This window comes from Schistocerca cancellata, chromosome 1, assembly GCF_023864275.1.
Source record: "Schistocerca cancellata isolate TAMUIC-IGC-003103 chromosome 1, iqSchCanc2.1, whole genome shotgun sequence".
NCBI lineage: Eukaryota > Metazoa > Arthropoda > Insecta > Orthoptera > Acrididae > Schistocerca > Schistocerca cancellata.
Window position 1 is genome coordinate 812,363,243 of NC_064626.1, and position 12,170 is coordinate 812,375,412.

At 38.3% G+C, this 12,170-nt stretch overlaps 2 protein-coding genes across 6 annotated transcripts in view; one reads left to right on the forward strand and one right to left on the reverse strand.

The window, feature by feature from the left end:
- Window positions 1-3,120, reverse strand: part of LOC126188099 (G-protein-signaling modulator 2) — a 163,547-nt gene extending 160,427 nt beyond the window's left edge. For all 4 annotated transcript variants that reach the window (XR_007537822.1, XM_049929577.1, XM_049929566.1 and 1 more), the window contains exons 1-2: window positions 2,984-3,120; window positions 2,582-2,814 (exon numbers count right to left, since the gene is read on the reverse strand). Coding sequence is in view for 3 of the 4 variants with exons in the window: in XM_049929577.1 (XP_049785534.1) it covers window positions 2,582-2,814; window positions 2,984-3,028 (278 nt within the window). In the remaining variant the exon portion in view is untranslated. The remainder of the gene's footprint in view (window positions 1-2,581; window positions 2,815-2,983) is intronic.
- Window positions 3,121-3,155: 35 nt separating this feature from the next.
- The window catches only part of LOC126188128 (ubiquinone biosynthesis protein COQ4 homolog, mitochondrial), a 104,045-nt gene continuing 95,030 nt past the window's right edge, over window positions 3,156-12,170 (forward strand). Inside the window, exon 1 of one of the 2 annotated variants that reach the window (XM_049929610.1) lies at window positions 3,156-3,292. In XM_049929610.1, the coding sequence (XP_049785567.1) occupies window positions 3,232-3,292 (61 nt within the window). In that variant the 5' untranslated portion in view covers window positions 3,156-3,231. The remainder of the gene's footprint in view (window positions 3,293-12,170) is intronic. The other variant, XM_049929619.1, reaches the window with a different exon arrangement.

Below are 12,170 nucleotides of genomic sequence, written 5' to 3' on the forward strand. Positions count from 1 at the left end.
GACAGCATTCAAGGCTTCCTTGCTGATAGAACTCAACAAATCACTCTTAAAGGAACAAAATTGACAGATGTAAAGAGAATTTCAGGACTACCCCAAGGAAGTGTGACAGGACTGTTACCATTTATAATGTATATAAATGATACAGTAGGAAACATTGGAAGCTCTTTAAGACTGTTTGCGGATGACATGGCTGTCTATAAGAAAGAAAAATGACCTGCAGAGGATTGATGAATGGTGCAAGCTCTGGCAGTTGACTCTGAGCTGAACAAACATAACATATTGTGCATACACAGAAAATGAAATCCACTACTGTACAATTACACTATTGGTGACAGATGGCTGGAAACACTCACTTCCATAAAATACCAGGGAGTACCTATCCATAGCAACATCACGTGGAAACGCCACATAAAACAATTAGTAGGAAAACGGATGCCAGGCTGAGATTCATAGGAAGAGTCTTAAATTCATCCATGAAATAAGTGGCTTAGAGGACACTTGCTCAACTATTTCTTGAGTATTATTCATGTCTGGAATCCCTAGCACATTGGATTAATAAGAGGGACAGAAAAGATCAATCTAAGAGTGGTGAATCATGAAGATGCTCAACAAACTCTCGCAGTAGGGAATACAAGAGAGGCACTGTGACTCAAGGAGAGACTTACTTTTGAAATTCTGAGAGTCCATGCTCTGGGAAGAGTTAGACAACATATTACTTCCTCCTGCATATGTCTCCTGAAATGATCTTGAGAAAATTTGAGAACACAGAGCTAATACAGAGGTTTACCAACAGTCCTCCATTTCATGCACCATTTGCGGGTGGAACAGGGAGGGGTACTCACCACCACACACCACCCAGTGGCTTGCGGAATATAGCTGCACACTGGTTACGAGCTTCAGATTACAACTAAACAAATTTCAGAAAGGTATGCAACTAAGAAAATGGGACTTGTGTAAGTTCAAAGAACTAGACATTGTCGAGAACTTCAAAGGGAGCATTAGCCAACAATTAGCTGAAACAAGAGAAAGGAATACAATAGATGATAAATGGGTAGTTTTGAAGGATTAAATAGGATTACATGGGCAAGAAGACAATGTCCAGTAGAAATTCTAGGATAGCACTTGAAATAGTGAATATAACTGACAAAATGAGAAAATATAAAAATGCAGGAAATTAAGCAGGCATAAAGGAAACACTGAACATCTCCATAGCTAAGTGATCAACGAGTCTTGACTACCACATGGAGGATCCTGGTTCAATTCTTAGTACCGACATAGATTTTTCCTTGGTGGGAGGGCTGGGAAATGGTACATTCAGTCTCGCAATCCCAACTGATGAGCTACTTGAGTGAGAAAGGTCTGAGAAGCTGACAAAGGCTGGGTGGAGCTGTCTGTTAACCACATTACCCTCCATGCCACATCTGAATAATGCCACTGGCAGAGGATGACAAGGCGGCCAGTATGTACTGAATGGCCCACAGGACCAGCATGCAGAGCAGATATAAGGGAATACTAGCTAACTCATATGTAAAACAGGTGGCTACTTCAGTTCTGTGGCAAAATATTGTCACTCTAAAAAGTAATTTTCTTGCAAAACACTTTTGCGACCCACACTAGTGTAAAACCTGTACCAAACAGATGTAGGGCTAGTGCAGAATATTTATCTTATTTAAAAATGGGCAGCAAACAGTGACAAGCTCATTTGAGCCACAGAAACCTAATTACAAAGTTTCATAACCTGTATTAAGTGAGAAATGTAGGAATATACTATTGCCTCCTCTGTACTGCTCCCACAGAGACTAAAGACCATATTAGATTAATTACTAAGTACACAAACAGAGGGATTTAAGCAGTTATTCTTCCTGTGCTTGTATCAAAATGGAACGAGAAGAAAAACTAAAATATGTTCTGCCATGCAGTTCACAGCGGTTTGCAACATATGTATGCGGATATTGAAAATTTCAAAGGAGGGCAGGAGTCACTATTTATCTCTTACAGCCTCAAAGTGGGCTATACAATAAAGCAACAAGTCATACAAATCCCTGAAAATAATAATTTCAGATAAGCGTGATAAAAGACGCATGGTTTCGTTCATTTGTAGAATTCTCTAAGACTGTAACTAATCTCAAAGTGTACTGTCAAATTCATTTTACATTACATCATGGAATACCAGTACTAATCAAGTTTTAAATGACTGCACAAGAATGTATCAATGACACTGGACTTGGAAAAGGCCAGCATTATGTACTGGACACCTGTTTAACTCACTCCAGAATGTCACATCAAAACTGACCATTTGAGGTTCGTACAACACAGAGGATGACGTCAATTCTCACAATGATTTATTTACCTCCTAAGGATAATTTTCAATAATGAATCATGGGCTCTTCTGTACACTGATTCTTACACTAACGCAAAATTGCGGCCGTTTATTCTGTAAAAACAAGCTTTTCATGATGACATGTGCAAGTGCACTGGTGGAATTCTGTAAGATCACGTTAATGAACTGCTACATAAAAATACAGTGCAATGGAACTGTTAACCAACTTGTCATTCTACACAAACCACACTAGATACTTACCGTGCAAGTGTCAGATCATGTTTGTGATACTGCATTGCCTTAACATAGTCTCCAAGGTAAAAATACGCATTCCCAAGTTGGCTGTAGATAGCACTTAGTGTTCTTAGGTCATCGGTGCCTGCTTGAATTGCTGCCTGAAAGAATGCAACTCCTGCTCGACAATCTCCTGCCTTGCAAAGCCTTTCTCCTTCGAGTGCCAGTTCCAGGCACATAGTGCCTCCGTCTCCTGAGCTCTAGTAAACAAACACTCGGAGTCACTGACAGATTGTTCGTTCACTTACTGGATATTATGTACTTGTAACATTAGGTTACTAGTATAGTTACAATAACTCGAATAGTAATTTATGCCCTAAAATATGGAACTGAACAATAGTTACACTCAATACTGTATAAAATACTCACTTGATTGTCACTCGACAAGTTTTCTGCACTTGCACTCACAGACATGTTGTTTTTAAACTATAGGCCGGAAAAAGTTCTCTTTAACCACGCATAAAGCGTCAGACGTTACCTTGGAATTCTAAAAGTTACAACCATGTTGCACACCAATAATCGTCCCAAGTTCAGTAAACTATTCAATTCTCATTTTGGGCGATGTCAGTCTCTCTCTCGCCTTGAGCGATACTTCACGACCAAACACGAGATAAAAAATGGCGATGTGTCGGTGGTGTATAAGGACGAAGAGCGGAAAAGTCGTGAATATCTTAAACAGTAAGGATATTCGCTGATGATAACACTGTCTATAAATGAAGCATTGGTTCCCTAGTACTCTCAATATCAAATATTGATACGCTATTCTCGTCCTCATATTTTATGTTGGTGTGGAACCGAAGTAGGTTATGTTCACTAAAGACGCCCAAACAACGAACAATACAGATTGCAGGATTGTCATAAATTACGGTTCATCGTGTAATTTTTACATTGTCTGATTATATCAGTGCGAAGTGATCATATTTAGTGGAACTGTGTGTAGCTGTCAACAGATTCAAAAAAATACGAACACGCCAATATCTTTTTAAAAAAATTGTGTATCTTGTGCGAAGTAATCTGTTTAACTAAATTAGTAGTCAGATATAATTGGTGATGGCTATTTATTAATAAGTCAGGCGGAGCAGGCACCTTTCAGTAACGCAAAACTATTGAAGTGTTTCTCGATCATGCACGAAAATATGAGAAGCGAGGAAAGGTATACTGATAGAGGCACGGATTTGCGAAAAAACATACAATTCAGTTCCACTCTGACGGTTTATGCACATTATCCCCTTTAAACAAATAAATTACCAAAAATCAGATTCCACATTTTTTAAAATCATCTAAGCTCTTTATAAACTACAATTGGTAATTCTACTTTGAGATTTCAGTCACTAATCCTTTATTGAGTAAACACTGACAGTAACATGTATGCCACTCATTGACTGGATTCTCTCTGTTAAATACATGCAATACGGGCACAGCCCAATATCTGATGCAATTCCATACTGTATTTAAATAAATACAATACAGCACCACTTTGTATGCTGTTCTTAGACCTGGGCTGTGTTAGTTACTTCTTTTTTGTCATAAGCAGATGGAAATCACCAGGACTAAATGGAAGCTGTTGCGAATGGATGTGTTGTGAGAGCTACCAAGAGTCATTTACCAGACTTAACAAAAGTACCTCAAGTACTATCCCCCTCTGCAGATAGTGTTGGTTCAGCAGGAAATACAGCCTTTGTCAATATTTGCACTTGACTGTGAGTGGTGTGTCAATGGCAGGTTTAGAGGTCCTGTACAGGCAAGACAGGGACAAAGGAGAACTCAGGATGTTATACTCATCTACATCTATATTTATACTCTGGAAATCAGTGTGAGATGCATGGCAGAGGGTACATCCCACTCTACCATTTATTAGGGTATTATTTCAAGGCACTATCTTCCACTGAAACCAAAACAACCAGTGAGATTCACTTCACCCTTTGGGACACATGCTTTGTCCCTTGTCAAGTAGAGGCAAACACAAAAGAGTAGGGGGTGTATCAATCATCAGCAATCGAAACATATGGCAAATAAAGGTCCCCATTAGGGAAACAGCAACAAGGGTGGGAAGCAATACCATCTGCACTCAATATGTATGCCTGGAGACCTCATTTATCATGTTGAAGAGTCTGTTCTAGCAGCTATTGTGGGAATGGGGTGCAACGGCTGCAGGTAGTAGTGCACGCTGGAACAAACAATCCATGTTGTCTGGGCTCTGAGGTCATACTTGGATTGTTCCAACGACTGGCAGAGAAGGTTGAGAATACCACCTTGCTCACGATATTCCAACAAAGTTTACAATGAGTAGCATTGCTCCCAGGGCAGATGTGTCTCCTTCGTTCTGATTTAAGTGGAATGATTGAATCAGAGCTCTTTTACAAGCTAGGCATGACTTCCTATACTTGCGCCAGAGAATGCTCCCTGTAAACGAGTCTGATGTGCACTACACATCAAAGGCTGCTACCCAAGCAGCTGCCTGTGTGTGAGCTGCACACAAGGTGTATCCTATCCAGATAACGATAGCTGTATGAAACCCAGAAGTATCAGTGTAATATCCAAAGAAACACTCCGAGTGAGAATTTTATATTCTTAGTGGTTAACTTCCAAAGCATTCACAACAAAGTGCCAGAGTTTGAAGTGCACCTGAAAGGCAGTGACACATAATACTAAGTATAGAAAGCTGGTTAAAACCAGAAGTTGAAAGTAGTGAGATTTTTGGGAAAATTTAAGCATATGCATAAAGGATAGATTAATAGGAAATGGAGGTGGTGTATTTGTCACAATTGACAAGAAACTCATATCCACCAAGATAGAAACTGAACCTGCTCGCGAGATCGTGTTTGCAAGATTCAGTATCATGAGTGGGCATAAAATTATGATTGGACCTTTCTATCAACCATCAGACTATCTCCTGATGTAACAGAAAACTTTAGAGAAAACCTTAGTTTGCTTGTACAAAAGTTCCCTAATCTTAATGTAATCATAGAAGGAGACTAACTATCCAGCGATCAGTTGGGGTGGTTACCGTTGTGTTTGAGGTGAGCATAGCAAGATGCGCTGAGAAACATTACCAGATGCCTTCTCTGAAAATTAATTAGAATAGAAAGTTTGGAATCACACTTATGATGGAAATATATTGGATCTAATGACAACAAATTGGCCTGACTTTAAAAATGTCCACATCGAAACTGGTATCAGTGACCATGAGACAGTTATAGTAACAGTGTATACTAAAGTACAAAGGACAATTAAAACAAGTAGAAAGATCTATATGTTCAGTAAACTGGACAAAGAAGTATTAATGTCGTATCTCAGTGAGGAACTTGAAAATTTTAGCTCAAGACAGGAGCATGCGGAGGATCTATGGCTCAAGTTTAAAAGAATAGTTGACCATGTGCTGGTGTACGGAGACTTTTGGACAAGAAAGGAACTGAAATTGTGGATGTCAAAACGAGAGCAGAAATGCTTAACTCTATTTTTAAATGTTCCTTCACAAAGGAAAACTCAGGAATATTGCCCCAGCTTAATTCTTGTACCACTGAAATGGAACTAAATAGATATCAGTGGTATTGAGAAACAGCTGAAATTGTTAAAAACTGAACAAAGTTCCAGGACCCGATGGAATCCATATCAGATTTTATACCTAATTAGCTCCTCTGTTATCAATAATTTATCATAGATTCCTCTAAATAAAAACTATGTTCAGTAGCTGGAAGAAAGTGCAGGTAACATCCATATATAAACTGGGTAGCAGAATTGATCTGCATAACCACTGTCCTGTGTTCTTGATATCAATTTTTGTCAAATCTTAGAACACATTCTGAGCTCAACCATAATGAGATATCTCAAACAGAATGGTCTCCTCCAACCAATATGGACTTGAAAACATTGTTTATGTGAAACCCAGCTCGCACTTTTCTCCCAAGATATCAGAAAGCCATGTGTCAAGGCAGTCATGTAATGCAGTATTTCTCAATTTCTGAAAAGCATTTGATTCAGTACCACTTCTATGCTTATTAACGAAAGTATGATCGTTTGGTGTATCAAGTGAAATTTGTGACTGGATGGAGGACTTCTTGGTAGGGAGGACACAGCAGGTTATTGTGGATGGAGAGTCAACAGATGTAAACGTAACTTCAGGTGTACCCAGGGAAAGGTGTTGGATTCTTTGTTGTTCATGTTTTATATTAATGACATGGTGGGCAATATTAATAATAGCCTCAGACTTTTTGCAGGTAATGCAGTTATCAAAAATGAAGTACAGTGTGAAAGAAAATGTACAAATATTCAGTCAGGTGTTATTAAGGTTTCAAAGTGGTGAAAATATTGGCAGCCTGCTTGAATGTCCAGAAATGTAAATTTGTGCATGTCATGAAATGAAACAAACATATTATCCTTTGACCATAATCTCAGTATGTCACAGTTTTGGAACTGGTAAACTCATTCAAATATCTGGGTGTAACACTTTGTACTTGGGTTAACACTTTGTAGGGACAGGAAATGAAATAATCACATAGGTTCAGTCAAGAGTAAAGCAGGTAGACTTAAGTTAAATATTGGTTGGTTACTACGGAAATGCAATCAGTGTACAAAGGAAATTGCTTTCAAACCACTCATGCAACCTATCCTAGAACATTGCTGAAGTGTGTGGGAATTGTACACGACAAGGGATATTGAAAATATACAGAGAAGGGCAGCATGAATGGTCACATGTTTCTTTGACCTGCAGGAGACTGTCACAGAGATGATGAAAGAACTGAACTGGTAGACTCTTGAAGATGAATGTAAAGTATCCCAAGAAAGCCTGCTTTCAAAGTTTCAGGAGCTGGCTTTGAATGATGACACTAGGAATGTACTGCAACCTCTACAATTTACTTCGATAGGCATCGTGACAAGATCAGACTACTTACTTCACACACAGCGGCATTTGAACAACCATTTGTCCTGCCCTTGATATGTGAATGGAACAGGAAAAAGCACTAGTAACTGGTACAATGGGAATACTCTCTGCCGTACATTCAATGTGGTTTGTAAAATATGGATGTAGATGTATGAATGAGTGAATACAGCTGTGGTGGTTCTTATTAAGACAGGAACTGTTACATTTATGGTAATAATCTACTTCTTTTTTCATTTTAACATTTTTTTTTCACATAGAGTTCAAAATCTGTAGCACAGTGAAATAAACAAATTATCCTACAAAGTTAATAACTGGTTCACTATACTGCTATTGTACACTATGCAAATTGGTTTTTGACTGTTCAGTATATGACCTACTTACCTTCATACATCCTTTTTTAATTTATTTCAGTATGTACCAACCTCACCAAATGAAACATTACTACAAGTAGAACAACTCTTGATATGAGATTGCACAATGGTTAAGGCACTGCTTCCAGATTCAGAGCAGAATAGCTCAAATTGTCCTATGGCCATCCAGATTCACATCTTTTGCAGTACCCTGGAATTACTTTGGTTAAAGGATGGAATGATTCTCTTCAATAGGCCTAGGCTTATTTTGTGTTTTACTATATGTCCCATCTCTAATGACCTCGTCATTCTCAGGTATTAAGCACTAATCTTCCGTATTTCTTTTCTCCCCTCCTTGTTGTCATCATGACTCTTAGATTATCAGAGTGATTCAAATGAAATTAACACCTGCTACAACAGGACTGTGGATGGTTCCATTCAGAAGTAGTCACCACATGCTTTAAGACATTTAGCTATCCAGGAAGCAAGACAATCAGTTCCTCTTTTGTAGAATGCGGTCAGCAACTGATGGGTTCACAACTGCACCCTCTCTTGCACTTCCTAATCTGACTGAAATTGACATCCACACAATTCTTTCTTCATGTCACCAAAGATGTGAAAATCACACAGTGGAGGATCCAGGCTATAGAGAGCATGTTGCAGTGTTTCCCAAAACACTTGCCGAAGTATAGCCTTCGTCCAGTGGTCAGTAAGGGGGCTAACATTATTGTGCAACAGTATGATCCCGTCTGACAGCATTCCTGGATATTTTCACTTGATGGTGCATCACAGTTTCTGCAAATTGCCTTCATAGTACTGCACAGTGATTGTGGTTCCGCACTTGAGTAATCTGATGAACAGAGGGCCCCAGCAGTCGAAGAAGTAGGTCATCATGACCTTACTGGAAATTACGTGAACTGCTTTGGACTTCTTTGGTGGTGAGATGTGGGATGTTTCCACTGTTGGCTTTGCAGCTTGCCCTCAGGCTGTCAGAATCCTGCCAGATAGTATTGTGCTGTTGTAAAATAATGCCCATCACCAATGTCAATCACATGCAGGTTTGCCTTCAGCGATTTGGTTTAGAAACTCTGCAGTATATCCCATACTGCCCGGATCATTCACCGTTCTATCTTCACATGTTGCCAGATGAAGAAAGGCATGTGAGGGCATCGATTTCAGTCGGATGAGAAAGTGCAAGGGAAGGTGTGACTGTGGATCTGTCATTGTCCGACTGCATTTTACAAAACGGTATCCCAGTGGGATAAATGTCTTCTGAATGGAACATTCCATGGTCCCATTGTTGCGGGTGTTCAGTTTTCATTTAGCTGCCTCTCATGTTAATAAATGGGGAACTGTAGCACTTAATTTAATTCTTGCAGAGCAGCTGTTGTAGAAATGCAATAGCTCATGAGCAATGTTATATGGATAAGCAGACAGAAAAAAATAACCCTCAGTCAGTCATAAACATCATTCAGTTTTTCTTTTTTTAAATTAGAAGCCATAAAAAATGAAATGCTGATGTGAAATTAATCAAAATAAAAGTAATTAGTTGATCGTAACAGTTTGTGTTATTTGTTATTTATCAGACAAGCCATACACAAAATATTGTACAATATATTCCCCACAATGCCTTTGGTCATGCACTCATATGTATTCAGAAAGGCCCAAGAAAATATAGTCAAGGAGTTGAGGTTTAAGAGCACAAAAATAATTTAGAGCTCTTTAGTCATCAGATGGATTATGTTTTAATAATGCGACCATGTCATACAATAAAAAACTCTACTAAAAGTAGTTCACCACATGATTATAAGAATAATTCATTTTATATTACAGGTATTTATGCATATAAAGATGAACTGGTACAAATTAGGTCATATCCAATCAATCATGTTTTCCAAGCCCCAGCTATGAATGGGCTAAAAATGAAGCCAAATGTCTCTGGCATTGAAAGTCCTTAATCACCTTTTGTGTATTGGCTTCCATGCCATGAATGAAGTTAGTCAAATAAATTACTTATGTCGAGCTCAAATATCTTGTGTATTTTCAAAAACCACACCTCACATAAAAAGATTCTTTAACCTGTTGTTTATTTTTTATAGTCAAGTTAAAAATTTATGATATGTCTTGATGAAATTTAACACAGGGTTTCTGTATGATTATGACAGCACTTGTCAACAATATCAGCTAATATTTGATTTTTTCCTTGTGTTTTCAAATGCATTTGTAAAAATATGGGAGAATCTGGTTCTCGGTAGACAGTATAAATAACAGAAGGAGTACGTGGTATTTACTGTTTAGCTGAAGCATTAAGTAGTCAACAGTAACATAAACAAGACTGAAAACATTGTTAGGCTTTTCATCAATATCCTTCTTCAGAGCCACTTGGCAAAGCATACCCTTCTTTCTCACCAGCTCCCTCTCCCACCCACATGGGCCAACACATGCACGTGGCTATGTTTCGCTGCCACTGCAAACATGTAACCAGGAAAGAATTAATTTTGAAATAAAATCAGAATGAATTTCCTAAGAGTACATAAGAGAAAAATTGTTGAATAACATCAAATGTACTGGCATAATGTGTTGTTATGGATTATTTTAGAGATAGAGAGGAATAGATTGTGAATGAATGGGTGCAACACTTGGCAATGCCGAGTGAAAAAGTCTGTGGCAATAGATTTAAATGACTAGAAATAGCTACAAGAAATACACCATTTATAGGGCAGCAAATTATTCAGAATAGAATAGAAATTTGTTGTCTAACCACATAAAATTTCAAGGCATTGAGTTAATGTACAGGAGACTCATCAAAACACAAAATATAGTTTACAGTTTTTCTAAAAATATCATTAATATAATATACTGTACTTGATACATAATTGAGACACAATTACGCAATTGATTGACAACTTTCTTTAAAATCAGTGTTTCAGGGAGATCATAAGAGAACAATTGACAGGAGTGGGGGAAAGAAATACAGTAGAAGAAGAATGGGTAGCTCTGAGGGATGAAGTAGGTAAAAAGACAAGGGCTAGTAGAAATCCTTAGGTAACAAAAGAATTTAATTGATGAAAGGAGAAAATATAAAAATGATGCAGGGAAAAAGGAATACAAACGTCTCAAAAATGAGATTGACAGGAAGTGCAAAATGGCTAAGCAGGGATGGCTAGAGGACAAATGTAAGGATGTAGAGGCTTATCTCACTAGGGGTAAGATAGATACTGCTTACAGGAAAATAAAAGGGACCTTTGGAGAAAAAAGAGCCATTTGTATGAATATCAAGAGCACAGATGGAAACCCAGTTCGAAGCAAAGAAGGGAAAGCAGAAAGGTGGAAGGAGTATATAGAGGGTCTATACAAGAGTGATGTACTTGAGGACAATATTATGGAAATGGAAGAGGATGTAGATGAAGATGAAATGGGAGATACAATACTGTGTGAAGAGTTTGACAGGGCACTGAAAGACCGGAGTCGAAACAAGGCCCCGGGAGTAGACAACATTCCATTAGAACTACTGACAGCCTTGGGAGAGCCAGTCATGACAAAACTCTACCATCTGGTGAGCAAGATGTATGAGGCAGGAAAAATACCTCAGACTTCAAGATGAATATAATAATTCCAATCCCAAAGAAAGCAGGTGTTGACAGATGTGAAAATTACCGAACAATCAGTTTAAAAAGTCACGGATGCAAAATACTAACACAAATTCTTTAAAGACAAATGGAAAAACTGGTAGAAGCCAACCTCGGGGAAGATCAGTTTTGATTCCGGAGAAATGTGGGAACACGTAAGGCAATACTGATCTTATGACTTATCTCAAAAGAAAGATTAAGGCAAGGCAAACCTATGTTTCTAGCATTTGTAGATTTAGAGAAAGCTTTTGACAATGTTGACTGGAATACTCTCTTTCAAATTCTACAGGTGGCAGGGGAAAAATACAGCGAGCAAAACGCTATTTACAATTTGTACAGAAACCAGATGGCAGTTATAAGAGTTGAGGGGCATGAAAGGGAAGCAGTGGTTGGGGAGGGAGTGAGACAGTGTTGTAGCCTCTCCCCTATGTTATTCAATCTGTATATTGAGCAAGCAGTAAAGGAAACAAAAGAAAAATTCAGAGTAAGTATTAAAATCCATGGAGAAGAAATAAAAACTTTGAGGTTCGCTGATGACATTGTAATTCTGTCAGAGACAGCAAAGGACCTGGAAGAGCAGTTACATGGAATGGACAGTGTCTTGAAAGGAGGATATAAGATTAACATCAACAAAAGCAAAATGAGGATAATGGAGTGTAGTCGAATTAAGTTGGGTGATGCTGAGGGAATTAGAT